Consider the following 15,104-nt stretch of genomic DNA (forward strand, 5'->3'; position numbering starts at 1 on the left):
ACCCCCTCTCCACCTCCCACCTGGTGACATTTCTGCAGCTTCATGGCTACCTCAGATCAGTCCTTGTATTGATTCTCTGTGCTGGTGCATTTTCCCCTTTGAGGAATATTGTCCCAGATGGTTTATCTCCTCTTTACTCTGGCAATTTCACTTTGCACAAGAGTAATGTGTACATCTCCATGAGGCCTCCGTCCCATCTGAGAAGGCAGTATCAGGACAATAACAGGATTGAGGGGAGCCTTGGTGGGTAGGGTGGAGGAGCCTACGGCCACAGAGGAAAGGAACCGCACCTCCAAGGTTAGGACATTGTTTGTAGCCTTGATTGGCAGGTGACATTCTGTCAGGCCCCACTGCTGGGGTAGAAAATGGGGACAAGATCTTCTGTCCTCATAGTGGCTTCCCTGTTGAGATATGAAATACATAAAAGCAAGGTCACAGGAGGTACTTTCAGAAGGCTGGGAAAGAACTCAGGTCATCTCCGGGGGCTGCCCAGGGATTATCTGCCAGGCCTTGTCATGACCATTTAATAACCTGCCACTGCAACCATGACCACCTCCTTCTCGGGTCCCTAAGAACCGCAGTGACTGGCCACCACCATGCCACCCATTCCTTGCTGCCAGCAGTTTCCGTTCTTTGGCCAAGCTAAGCTTTGCTAAGTGCCCTAAGCAGCAACAAAAATTTAGACAAGAGTCAGCCTTTGCCTGTTGCTCCCCAAGGAGGAACAAAAAAGGAGACACCACTTTCCCCTCACGTGGCCGAACCCCACGTGCATTTCCGGGTCTTTGGCGCTTGCGTGGCCCCTCCAACTCCATCCGGACTTCCCTGACCAGCATTTTCTTCCATCCATCCAGATTGTGGCCGCCATCCTCGCCATCGCTGGCATTGTGATGATGACCTACGCTGATGGCTTCCACAGCCACTCCGTCATCGGCATCGCACTGGTGGTGGCCTCAGCATCCATGTCTGCCCTCTACAAGGTATGCGCGGGAGCAAACTCTCTCAGCTGGCTGGGCTCTCCTCAGCCAGCACAGCCGGCTTTAGATGGCTGGTCCTTTACTTTTCAAGAGCTTCTGATGACACTTGTGCTTCAGGACAGGCAGCTCTAGATAGTTGGAGTCAACTGTGCAACAGGCAGACAGAGACTTCAGTCAAGGGCAAGGGGGAGGTGTGCCACTGCTCTTGGCTTTGGCTCTCTGGGCCTTTCTATCTGTAGCCACATCCTTGCAGCATCTGAGATAAAATGAGTGGTGCCCATCCGCACAGGCACAGTCAGATTCCTGACGTCATTGATGGCAGCCGACAAGCTCAGTGTTTGCTCAGATCATTTGCCACCCTATGGGGTGGGAAGACTTGAATATCTGGTGCAGCTTTGTCATGTAAATCTTTGCCCACACAGTTTTTGCAGCCTCCACTGCTCGCTATGAATCCATATGCATTTCCAGTACTGCCTTGAAGGCTAAATAAATAAAAGTACAACAGCTGTAATATGGGGATAATAAAGTATTTTGATGAAACGTTGGGAACCATGGGAAAGCACTTGCCAACTTCAGGTCTAGAGGAAACAATTTTTTATTCCCGCACTCAGGTCCCTTTCTCCGTTCACCTCCTACTTTATCAAGTCTCCTGGCTGCTCTCCCCCGTCCCTTCCCTTCTCCTCCTCTCTCCTTCTCCTAAGATCCATAGCAGAGGATGCAAATATTTTCAGGACTCCAAGTTGGAGAACTGACCTACGAGAAATGAGATTTTAGTTTTGAGACTTACCAGCCCTTTGTGAATCCAGACAATAGGACCGATATAATTTAAGTACTGTAGAGAGTCATAAGAAAAGACATTCTTTCCCCCAGCTCTGTGAGTACCATGTGTTCTGGTTTTGGGCAAATGAAATAACTCAGCCTTACCCTTTATCACCTCCCTGCCCTCACCTCCAACAGAGGAAGACACACATGTCATTTTCTTTCTCTGAACACCTCTCACTGAGGCGATGCGATAATCGAGCACCACTCTGAGACTCTAGCAATCGTCCAAATGCAGAAGATATTAGAAAGCTACATACACTCTGCTAGACTCAAATCGCTGTGGCCTAATGAGGAGCAAAAAAACAGGGAGAAACACAATCCACAATGAACACAATATTCTGATTCAGATTCCCATCTCCAACTCCTCTACCACCTGCAACTTGTCCATGGGGCCTCCTAAGTGAGAGGCTGAAAGCCATTTACTTCCCCGTCCATACTTCCTGCACATTTTTTTAGGAAATACATGAATGAGTTGGGAAATGGCTGAACAAAGAGAAAGCAGGAAAAGTAAGAGAGACAACGATGCGGAGACTCAAATTAGACCACAGCTCACTCAGCACAGGAGCTGCCGTGGGGCTGCCTGCATCTCTCAGTTCAGCTCCTGGCCACTCCCATCACATTTGCCCTCTCCTCCTGGCCTTCCAAACCCCTGAAATGATGTGCAAAACAGAACAGGTGCAAGAAAATAAAAGTTTGGTGCATTCCACTAAAACCCATGCCATTTCTGGAATGGACATGGTGAGATGGAGCAGATATGAGCAAAGTCCCTCCACCCTTGACTTACAGAAAATGTCTTTGCAGCCAGAGCACTCTTTCTTGGGAGCAATGGTGTTCAACCTCCTTATACAGGGTCAAGGATCTCTTCTAGGGGTCTCTGAGAGGATGTGTAATCGTGGCAGATGCTTTTGAGCGATGTAGGAACTCAACACAGACAAATCAAACCTAGTATGAAAACCCATGACTCCCAAAGATGCTTTCTGTATAACCAAAGAGCAACTCTCCTCTGCCATGTCACTGGGATTTGAATATGTGTGCAAATGAACACAGGTCAAACCCCATGGAATTCGCCCGGAATCTGGTTTCCATCCTGCAGTGCAACCCCAGCGTTGTGGAGTGAACTCTGCTTCACTTACATCATGTTGGGGTCTGAGGTGAGCCTTCACCCCGTCCTCCTCTGCTTTCTCCTACAGGTTTTGTTCAAGCTCCTCCTGGGCAGTGCTAAGTTTGGAGAAGCCGCCTTATTTTTGTCCATCTTGGGTGTGTTTAACATCCTCTTCATCACCTGCATTCCTATTATCCTCTACTTTACCAAAGTGGAATACTGGAGCTCTTTTGATGACATTCCATGGGGAAATCTTTGTGGATTTTCAGTTCTCTTATTGAGTAAGTGGTGACTAGCTATCCAGAATTCCCAGAAAGCAATCACCAGCAGAGGACCCTTAGGAAACATGTTCCCTGAAGGCAGAAAACAGTGCTCATTTCTATTCTTTAGTTCTCACCGGTTTTTAAGATATTTCTGTTTCACAAAGTAGTCTTTGAAATGATGACATTGGATTCGAATTCCAGAACCAGTATCAATGTAGTAGTTACAATGGTCACTGCTGCTCTGAATAATGAACTAATAGCCCAGTGTGTTGCATGTTACCTACTAAGCATAGTACAGCAAGGGGCTGGTAAATTAACACCTGCAGAGCTCTTAAAACATTGCCTGGTAAAGGCCAGGCACGGTGGCTCATGCTTGTAATCCCAGCACTTTGGGAGGCCAAGGCGGGCAGATCACAACATCAGGAGATCGAGACCATCCTGGCTAACACGGTGAAACCCCGTCTCTACTAAAAATACAAAAACTTAGCTGGGCGTGGTGGCGGGCGCCTGTAGTCCCAGCTACTCGGGAGGCTGAGGCAGGAGAATGGCGTGAACCCAGGAGGTGGAGCTTGCAGTGAGCCGAGATCACGCCACTGCACTCCAGCCTGGGGGACAGAGCAAGACTTCATCTCAAAAAAAAAAAAAAAAAAAAAATTGCCTGATAAGTGTCAATGTTCAATAAATACTATAGAATACCATAGATTATCATTATTATTAATGTCATCATCATCATTGTCTCCATTACTTGATATAAGTCTAGAGCTAGGCAGGAATGCAACCAAGGAGGTGACTTATCCAATTTCCAATCTAAAAACACAGCCAGGCACAATGGCTCATGCCTATAATCCCAGCACTTTGGGAGGCCAAGGCGGGAGGATCGCTTGAGCCCAGGAGTTCAAGAACAGCCTGGGAAACATGATGAGACCTCATCTCCAATAAACATTTAAAAATTAGCCAGGTGCAGTGGTGTGCATCTGTAGTGCCAGCTACTCAAGAGGCTGAATTCTTTATCTGACCTCCAGGAAGACAGGGAGGATCACTTGAGCAGAGGGGTTGAGGCTGCAGTGAGCTGTGATTGCACCACAGTGCGCTACACTCCAGCCTGGGTGATAGTGCAAGACCGTGCCTCACAAAAAAAAAAAAAAAATCCCAGAGCTCCTGTTCATTGCCAGCAGCAGAGAAAAGCAAAACTGGTAAGATGGTCCCAGTCACCTTCTCAATGGTTACCATTTCCAAACTTATTTCCCTTCTTCAAAATCAGGGAACAGAGGGGCTGAGTACTCAGAGTGTCTGTTCCTGGTCCCAAGTCCTGGAACCCCCAGAGGAACTCTGAGTTCACTGAATCAGAGCAAAGGGTCATTGTAACTCCTATGACTCCAGCCCCATCAGCGAAACCTGGGTCAGATAGGCCAGCAGGGAGGTAAAGTACAGAGCAGTCGTGAATAACACTCGTTATTTACATTCTTTATTTCAGCATTCAATATTGTATTAAATTTTGGAATTGCTGTTACATATCCCACTCTGATGTCTCTTGGAATCGTCCTCAGCGTACCTGTGAATGCAGGTAACTCTATGCGGCGTTCTATATCTGCACATAAGCACACACACTCAGTCACCTACTCACACACACATACACACATTCATACATACACACACATACACACACACACACTCATGCATGCACACACACTCATACACACACCACACATACTCTCACATACATACTTACATATATTCTTGCTGTGCCTCCTATAGAATGCGTGTTTAACCGTCTGCCAAAAATAAATAAATAAATAAAAGCATTTAGGTGAAATGTTAATAGTAGTTATATATGCAGTATTTTCTCCATAATAGGCTGATATTCACATACCACTTCAAGATACAGTAAGTCTAAAGCCATCTCGATCTAACTGGTATGGGGAGCAGAAATGAATCTCATCAGCATTATTAAAAAATGTAGGCAATTATGTAGCAGAAAAAAAATGTAACTTTTGCAGGTAACTTTCTGGGGGAGAAAATTTGCTCAAGGCATGAGGTAGATTCACGCTGACAAGCTGAAGAAGCATGAACGTGATTTTCCCTGACCTCCAGGAAGACAGGGAGGGAACGTCCTTTGCCCAGGAACTCGGGACCGCCCTTTGTTTTCCCCTGGGGACTCATTGCCAAGGCGCACACAGTTGACAGCTCTTTCAGAAGCTTGTCTTCACCTGCCCCTCACCACCTTCCTTTTCCTGGCTCACACAGATAGGAATTTTGGATTTTCTTCCCAGAACCTCGTGGCCTCACACCTGACCTCCCTAGGCATCCTTCTCTCAGCGAGAAAAGGGCTGTGAATCTGTCCTCCCCAGAACACTCACTCCTTTGTCCCGGGCACAGCTTCCTCCAAAGCCACCTCCCAAATCCTGCCACTTCCAGGCCATTAAAAGACCACCGCCACCCCCACCCCAAGGGAATGGCAAACCCTTATCCTGTTCAATGTGGTGGTGAGTATGCCTCCAGGCACCCCAATTTCCCAAGCCTTTCCCCATGTTTCCCACCGCTCCCATTCCACAGGCCCTGGACCTCTCTGCCCCACCACAGCCCAGACTCTTCTGGAAGGACTGCCTCACAGTGGCGGCAGTACCAGGCCTGGGGGAGGCGTCAGGAGACAGGGCTCGGGCCCAGCACTACCACAGCCCACCTGGAGATCTGTGGTCCCAACTCATCTGCTCTCTGAGCCTTAGCTTGCCTCCCCTGCAAATGAGAAATCATACCTACCCTTGCTACCTCGGTTGATGTGACAACCAGATGAAATAATCAACGAGACAGCATTTCAAAATGCAGAAAGCACCTGAGCTCCTAGACAGCTGGTAAAAAAGGAAAATGGTCCAGACACTGCAGGCTTCTGAAAAATCTCTTGTCACCATTCTCCCCCTACATTCTTTGCATCTTTAGTTTGTAGTCACACCGTGTTCCTGTCTCCAGAAGGCATGTTCCAGTTGTCTTGTATAGAAACTTACTTTGAGTGTACAATATGGCCAGGTGTTGGAGAGATTAATTAAAATAATTTTTCATTACTTACCTGCAACATAAAAGGTTTAATGATGAGTCCAAAAAAGGAATCCCAGGCCACTCTTGTTTGGAAGCGAGAAGCCGGGGAACCTGCTGTGTATCTCACTTGTCAAAGCAGAGTCATTGCCCGGCTTTTGGGTTCTGCCTGATATCTGCTCACAGGACTGGCTGGTTGGTTCTCCTTATCTGCGGAATTAACAGAATGTTTAACCAATATTAAAAACTGAAATACAGACCAGGCACGGGAGCTCACGCCTGTAATCCTAGCACTTTGGGAGGCCAAGGTGGGACGATCGCTTGAGCCCAGGAGTTCTACACCAGCCTGAGCAACATGACAAAACCCCATCTCTACAAAATAATAATAATAATAACAAAAATTAGCCAAGCATGGTGGCGCCTATAGTCCCAGCTACTCAGGAGGCTGGATGGGAGGATCACTAGAGCCCAGGAAGTGGAGGTTGCAGTGAGCCCTGATCGCACCACTGCACTCCAGCTTGCATGACAGAGTGAGACACTGTCTCAAAAAAAAAAAAAAAAAAAAAAAATACAGTTGACCCTTGAACAATGTAGAAAGATTGGGGGCACCAACCCCTGAATTGTTGAAAATCCACATACAACTGTCAGTTCCCCAAAAACTTAACTACTAATGGGGTACTGTTGACCAGAAGCCTTACTGATGAAAAACAGTTGATTCACATATATCGTGTGTGTTATTTGTATGATATATTGTACTCTTACAATAAAGCTGAAGAAAAGAAAATGTTATTAAGAAAATCGTAAGAAAGAGAAAATCTATTTGCTACCCGTTAAGTGGAAGTGGGCCATCATAAAGGTCTTCATCTTCACAGTCATCTTCACATTGAGTAGGCTGAGGAGGAGAAGGAAAAGGAGGGGTTGGTCTTTCTGTCTTGGTGTGGCAGAGGTGGAAGAAAATCTACATATAAGTGGATCTGTACAGTTCAAACCCATGTTGTTCAAGGGTCAAATATGTATGTGTGTGTGTGTTCTCTCTCTCTCTCTCTCTCTCTCTCTCTCTCTCATCTCCTCAATTGCCCTTCATTCACTTTTTTTAATCACATATATCAACGTTTGAACTACCAAGTCAGTTTTGGGAGGTGACATACAAATGCAAGGCCTCATACCAGAGAGCTTTAATAAAGTTAAGGGTGATTTACGAGAGGTAACTCCAGCCCACCTGGAACAAAATCATACTGACGAGAATCCTATGGTCCAGGCAAGACCACAACACTGCCAGGCAGAGGAGGATGCCCCCAGGCCCTGCACGCTCTCCAGGGACATGCCCCCAGCCCTGCAGCTGGGTAACCTCCATGCTCTGTCTCCCACAGTGATTGATCACTACACCAGTCAGATCGTCTTCAATGGGGTCCGGGTCATCGCCATCATCATCATCGGCCTGGGTTTTCTCCTCCTGCTCCTGCCAGAGGAGTGGGATGTGTGGTTGATCAAGCTGCTCACCCGCCTCAAAGTGAGGAAGAAGGAGGAGCCTGCAGAGGGCGCTGCCGACCTGAGCTCAGGACCTCAGAGCAAGAACAGAAGAGCCCGCCCTTCCTTCGCCCGCTAACACCACTCCTCTAGAACTCGGTGGTAATGACTGGGAGGTCTATTCCTGCCGGGAGGAACCTCAGTTGGGTAAGGTGTACATACCTGTACAGTTTTGGTCATCTGCGGTAAGTTCTATGGTATTTATTGGCATGTCCAATTTGCTTGCACTTTTCCACATCAGACCTTCCACTAAAGGGTACCAATTCAATACAAAAGAGAAAAGAAGAACCTCTCAGTGCTTTTCCAACGAATGTAAAGTGGGTTTAAAAGATCCCTGCATAGATCGTTTTGGATGGCTGACGTTCTTGACAAGTCAGGGCAAGTGTTTAGAATCTTAGCAACTGAACATGACATTGTACACTGTGATTATTTTTCAGCTATGGTAGGTCATATTTTGTTTTATACCAGAGCTGTACTCTTAATTTTAAGGAGTTTCAATGAACCAAAAGATAACTGTCAATTTATTTGGATGGATGGATGGAGGGATGGAGGAAGGGAGGGAAGGATGTCTGGGATGTGAAGAGGCAAGGCAGAAATGGATGATGAACATCAAAAACTATCAGAGGACAGGTCTGTGCCAGGTACCAGGAAGGACAAGATAAGTCCAAGCCCCGGCTGGCCTGCTCTCATGTGTCTGTGTAAGATCGTGCAAGAGAAATCACAGTGCCTTCTACAGAATTTTCGTCTTTACCTATGTGAAGCGAGGTGACGTGATACGTCACTGGCGCCGTCTTATAATTTAGATGTAAAAATCTTTAGAAACAAATAAAACTCTATATATATGTGTATGTCTGTGTACAAAAACGACAGAGCTGATGGCCAGTGTATACGGAGTGTGGTCCAGGGTGTACAATACCCATGTAAGGTACCTTGTGCAGGAGGGGAATTGCTGGCTGCTTTTACTTCCTGACCAAGACTGAAAAATTATTTACTGAAATCTGTAAACCTTTTTATGAAACTTTTAAGCACCAGGCTGTTTACTTACACAATTTAGGTCTGCCAGAAAATTCTATCTGTGATAGATCTGTAAAGAGGGTCAGGGGTTAGAGTTTACTATTTTTGAAGTTTACATTGTTACATATGAAATGGAAACATTATTTTGAAATGTTGTCATAACCCAATGGTGCATTCTGTAACCATGGAGTCTTTTGTTTCCTGGGGGAAAGGGGCATTCATGACCTGAAGTTTTTAGCAAATTATTATTCTCAGTTTCCATTACCTGTTTGGCCAAACAGATTAATAAAATATTTGAAAAAGAAGCATTCAGTGCTGTCTTGGTGGCCATTCTTTCCCACTGCACCAGTCCCGAAGCAGTCCTCCCCACATTCTGGCTTTTTCTCAACTGCACCTGCCCCTAAGAACCTTCAAGGTGGGTAAGCCAGCCCATCTGCCTCAAGGGAAGGAGACTGTAATGTCGATAGAATTGACTTTTGCAAAAGTGAAATGCAGAAGCATCCCCAAAGCCTCACAGAAGCTCTAAGTCCTGGGGCAGCCTCTCCCTCCCCTCCTTCTCCCTGTTCCTCTCCCTCTCCCTCAAGGTACCTGCCCTCTGCTCAGCCCTGCCTGTGGCTTCCTTCTCACTTTTTCTTCTGAACGGGATCCGCAGCTCAGTTTACACTGGTCTCTAAGTGCCACCCAGAGCGGCAGCCCCAGTCCATAAATCCACCCACTCTTCCAGCTCAGCCCCCACAGCCGCCTGCCTGCCTCGGGCATCCTAACCTAATGCTGGCTTTTTGGATAATTTGACTGATCCACTTCAGTAACATTATGAAGCTGTTCCAAGCAGCTGCTATGCCGGGGGCTATGAGAGCCAGTGGGTCTCATTCTAGGGCTACAGAGGGCCAAGTACTCTAGGAAGGGGTGTGAGCCAAGGGGAAATGAGAGTCTTTTTAGTACCCCTCATCCCATCACCCACACCTAGAGCGTCTACACTCCATGCACCACACGGACCACTTAACACATGGACTCTAAACCTGGAGAATCTTCTTATCCAGAGCAGAGAGCTCCCCTACCCAGTGTGTCCAAGCATGTCCGGGAGTGGGCAGCTGGGGCAGCAGGATGCTGGGCTAGTCACCTCCACCACCCTGTTGAGGCTCCAAATCCCAGGGAGACAAACAGATATTTCCTTTGTAAGCCTGAACATGAAAAAGTGGGAAAGCCCTGCCTTAAGGTAGGTTTGTCTTATTCTCCCGTTGGGCAAAAATGATCATGAAAACCCAAAGGAGTTGAGACCATGGACTCAAAGGGCTACGTGCACACCCACATTCGCGGCAACACTCTTCACAACAACCAAAGGTGGAAGCGACCCACGTGCCCATTGACAGATGAATGGATAAAGAAAATGTGGCACAGCCATACAGTGGAATACTATTCCACTTTAAAACGAAAGAAAATCTGAGCCAGGTGTAGTGGCTCACACCCGTAATCCCAGCACTTTGGGAGGTGGAGGCAGGAGAGTCCCTTGAAGCCAAGAGTTCAAGACCAGCATGGGCAGCATAGTGAGGCCCTCTCTTTACAAAAATAAAAACTCAAAAATTAGCTGGGCATGGTGGTGCATGCCTGTACCCCTGGTTATTCGAGAGACTGAGGCAAGACGATCCTTTGAGCCCAGGCGTTCGAGGCTGCAATGAGCTTTGAGCACACCACTGCAGTCCAGCCTGGGCAACAAAGCAAGACCCTGTCTCAAAAAAGAAGAAGGAGGAGGAGGGAGAGGAGGAAGAGGAGGAGGAGGAGCAGGAGGAGGAGAAGGAGGAAACTCCGACACATGCTACAATATGTTGAACCTTGAAGACATTATGCTGTGTGAAATAAGCCAGTTACAAAAGGACAAATACTGTCTGATTCCACGTATATGAGGTTCCTAGAGTAGTCAAACTCATAGAGACAGAAGCAGAATGCTGGTTGCCAGTGGCTGGGGAGAGGGTAAATGGAGAGTTATTGTTTAGTGGGCATATAGTTTCAGTTTGCAAAGATGAAAAAAACCTGGTAGCGATTGTTGGACAATGTGAATGTACTTAATGCCACAGAACTGTGCGCTTAAAAATAGTTTAAATGGTAAATTTTATGGCACATGCATTTTGTCGAAATTTTTAAAGGGACTATGAAGGGTAACTTGTATGAAATAAAATGGTTAGAACTCTCTTGCGGTCCTTTGGATACATTCTAAACCTGAGTTGGGGTGTGGGGAGGGGTGGGTTCAGAGATTTCTTTCCAGAAAGAAAAGAGCCACAACCACTAACACCTCCACTCCCCACCGCGCCAGAACGTTTCCAGCACGGGGATGCGCTGCGGCAAACCTAGAAGGAACCCAGAAGCGGAAAATCCTAGATAAGAGTTCCTGCGGATGGAACAGCGGGGCGGCTCGGAGACGCAGGATCCCTCCCTGCTCAGCTGGGGAACTGTCTGCCCTCTAGAGGCGGGTTTGGGTAGCAATTAAAGAATGTTTCTCTTTGGGCTCCTTTAAAAAGGGAAAGTAAAGCCAAGATGGAGGGTACGCGAGAGCACACCGGGTCTTCCGGAAGTTTGCTGCTGATGAAAGGGGCAAAAAGCGCTGGGAAGTCTCTGCTCTCTCCTTTCTTTCAGAATGTGATCGTTTGGAGCCAGAGGGCATGAAGTGACCGGCTGGCCGCCTTGCCACACCAAGTCAGAGCCGTCCCTAAGAACCCACACCTGCTGTACAGACCCTGAGCTCCTGCTCTTCTTGGGCCTTCAAGGATAAAGAGAGGTAGGCAGGAGGAATTCCTGGCCAGAGACTTACCACCCCATGGAACAGATGTGTTTCTAAATCTAGCCGAGGTTGCATAACATGGAATTCTTTATCTTCAATTTTGAAAACAAATGGTTTGTCCTAAAATTAGAATGTGGTGGTGGTTGCACCATTCTGTGAATATACTAAAACTCAATCAACTGTATAATTAGATGAGTGAATTTTATGATGTGTGAATTATATCTCAATAAAGCGGTTTAATAAATAAATGGTTGCCCCACAAGATGATTTTTTTTTTCAGAGATAGGGTCTCACTGTCACCCAGGCTGGAGTGCAGTGGCACTATCTAGGCTTGCTGCAGCCTCAATGTCCTGGGCTCAATCTGCCTGTCTCAGCCTCCCAAGTAGCTGGAACCACGGGCATGCGCCACCATGCCTGGCTAATTTTTTAATTTTTTATAGAGACAAGGTCTTGCTATGTTGCCCAGGCTGGTCTCAAACTCCTGCACTCAAGTGATCTTCCTCCTTGGCCTCCCAAAGCTCTGGGATCACAGGTGTGAGCCACCGAGCCCAACCTCCACACAATGATTTAAAATTTCTTTATGAAAATCTCATAAGCAGAGAGGACATTTGTTGAGTTGTTTGTGTTCTTGACTGCCCAGTACCTGAACCCTGTTTGAAATAGCACCTTGCTCTTGCTGTGGAAGCTGAAGGGAAAAAACAGAATCTCCATTTCGGATCCTCCCACAGCACAGGAGAGGCGAGGAGGGTGTGAACTGGAGCTGGCTGTGAAGCAAGATGCCAGACCCCAAAGAACAGCCGAGAAGGTGGTGCTGACTGGCCAGCTCCTGAGGGCCCTGCGGGGCCTCTGGCCTCTTCCCACCGTAAAGGACTATGGTTCCTGCCCTTTTGCAAACAGATCCTTTGAACTCACAAAGTCCCAACGGGCCTTCCAATCAATTCTCTTTTGTTGAAGACAGCAGGACACCATTTCTGTTGGTTGAGTCCAAGAACTCTGAACAATATATGTGAGAGAGCTGGGATGTTCAAAGAAAAGCTGAACATTTGTTTATTTGAGGTTTGTTTATTTGTGTGTTTTAACTTTCTGGTACACTGCTTGAAACTGGGCTTATTATGGTCTAGCAGGACTCGTAGGTCAAACTGCTTTAAAGAATGGATAAAAATGGCTTATAAGAAATGCATCAATGACATATACATAAGGAGAGCTTAAAAGCTCCTTGCTCTTCTTAAAATATTTTAAAATAAATTTTTAAAAAATAATATTGTCTCATTCATGTATTTTTGTGCACTCAGCATTGCCAAATTCTTGAGAACATCTTTTTCTTGAGTTAAAATAATGGTAAACCAGCTGGTAAATTTCCTCCAAATTATCAAAAACTTTGGAGTTACTAGAATTATAGGAAATGAGATTTAATGTAAAGACAACTTAATGTGTTATAAGTTTTAGCTCAAGCCTTTTTTTTTTTCTCATACTGAAAAAGGTACATGCTTCCTGTGGAATATTGAGAAATACCTATAAACACACAATCTAGTAGCTGTCATTGTAACTGTAGGAGGGGCAGCAGTAGCCTGTGAGGATATGACAGGGGAGTGATCCCTCTGAGAAGGCCTTGAGGGGGCTCTCAGGCACACGCTCTGGGAAAGAGGTGAGGGCAGGGCATGCCCGTGGGAAGCTAAGTGTACACCCTGCTTAGCTCTATACCTGCTCTTCTATCCCCACAGAAAAGACACTAAGGAGAGGCTCTTGCCAGAAAAAGAAAAAAAAAAAAAACATTAGAGGAACTTACAAACCTCCAGAAGGAAATTCCAGGAATCCCCAGAGTTTATTTCTTATTGGGAATAGAAGAGCAGCTGGCCACCTAAGCCTTTCAATGTGTTCAGAATGTATGGTCTGCACGTCATAGGGGGATCTCAGAGACTAGGGAGAGGCAGGCACTGGAACCGCTGTTTCTAAGACCCTCTTCATACCTGCCCATGAAAGTGGGAATGGGGATGGAAGGCCGCACCGGGGAGCACTGGCTGAGACATGACTCAGGGACCCACGCTCCTCCTCCCTGCAGCTCTCCCATCCTCAACGTGCAGCTTTGCAGTGGCGAGCCAGAGAAGCAAGGGGAAGAGGTGGCTCACATCACTGCTCCTCAGATTAGAAAGTGTTTGAACCCTCAGGGTTTAGCTTAAACTCCCAGGCCAGTCTTCACACAGCAAGAGTGGAACAATATGGGGATTTAAAAAAGAAACCCGGCCAGGCGCAGTGGCTCACACCTATATTCCCAGAACTTTGGAAGGCCGAGGCAGGTGGATCATTTGAGGCCAGGAGTTCGAGACCAGCCTGGCCAACATGGTGAAACCCTGTCTCTACTAAAAGTACAAAAGTTAGCCAGGTATGGTGGTGGGTGCCTGTAATCCCAGCTACTCAGGAGGCTGAGACAGGAGAATCGCTTGAACCTGGAAGGCAGAGGTTGCAGTGAGCCGAGATCACGCCACTGCACTCCAGTCTGGGGGACAGAGTGAGACTCTGTCTCAAAAAAATAAAACAAAGTAAAATAAAAAAGAAACCCAGCCAGATGCAGCGGCTCATGCCTGTAATCCCAACAATTTGAGAGGTGGAGGTAGGTGGATCACTTGAGCTCAGGAGTTCAAGACCATCCTGGGCAGCATGGTGAAACCCTGTCTCAATAAATCAATAAATGAAAGAAAACCTATCCATGCATCACGGTGGCACTCTTTTTTGAATTTACACTTGTTTATCAAGGATTAGAGTATAACTTTTTAAACTAATTTTATTTTGTCCTCAGACCACTCTCTTTTGGCACCTTCATTGATGGGGACTATAAACCCCTTCACACCAACTAGATATAGCTATTCCTTCAGTGCTCCTGCTCTCCCTCTGTTATCTGCTTTCATTCGCATGGTGAGAAATTGAATTTCCGGCATATCTTCCTTCTGGAGAGGCTGGGAGTCTAGCACCTTTTCAGGATTTTGCAATTATGCGTGCAGTGTCGGTAGCTTGCTGTATGGTCCCGTCCCATATGTTGAATTTCCTGAAAGACACCATGTGTGAGTATATGTGTGCATTTGCCACATTTACTGTGTTGTTTTTTATTATTATCTCTTTCCCACCAATTAGACTTTTGCTATTTGTTTAAATAAATGATCCCTGTAAACTAATCACCATATAATAATTACTACCTCTTTTAAATGATATCATATAGAACTAGACATATAATCATCAAGGTGCAATCTGGTGACTTTCTTCATTCCCCTATTGCAAACAGTTACCTCTTAGAGTGACCCTGGTGTTTTTCTCCAAAGCTTAATTTAAAAAATTCAAATCTTACCATTAGCATCACTTTAAAGTCCAAAGTACATTTGGACATTTAACTGCCCCCGCTAGATTTGACTCCCCTAAGGCCATGATTGCATCACAGGTTTTATGAGTTACTTTCTTTTTTTTTTTTTTTTTTTGAGACGGAGTCTCGCTCTGTCGCCCAGGGTGGAGTGCAGTGTTTGGATCTCAGCTCACTGCAAGCTCCGCCCCCCAGGTTTACGCCATTGTCCTGCCTCAGCCTCCCGAGTAGCTGGGACTACAGGCGCCCGCCACCA

General features: G+C 46.4%; 1 protein-coding gene across 2 annotated transcripts in view; it reads left to right on the forward strand.

The window, feature by feature from the left end:
* Positions 1-14,868, forward strand: part of SLC35F3 (solute carrier family 35 member F3) — a 411,421-nt gene extending 396,553 nt beyond the window's left edge. For both annotated transcript variants that reach the window (XM_007989822.3, XM_007989823.3), the window contains 4 exons: positions 852-977; positions 2,987-3,179; positions 4,636-4,725; positions 7,559-14,868. In XM_007989822.3, coding sequence (XP_007988013.1) covers positions 852-977; positions 2,987-3,179; positions 4,636-4,725; positions 7,559-7,794 — 645 coding nt within the window. In that variant the 3' untranslated portion in view covers positions 7,795-14,868. The remainder of the gene's footprint in view (positions 1-851; positions 978-2,986; positions 3,180-4,635; positions 4,726-7,558) is intronic.
* Positions 14,869-15,104: the final 236 nt, after the last annotated feature.

Source organism: Chlorocebus sabaeus, chromosome 25 (assembly GCF_047675955.1).
Source record: "Chlorocebus sabaeus isolate Y175 chromosome 25, mChlSab1.0.hap1, whole genome shotgun sequence".
Taxonomy (NCBI): Eukaryota; Metazoa; Chordata; class Mammalia; order Primates; family Cercopithecidae; genus Chlorocebus; species Chlorocebus sabaeus.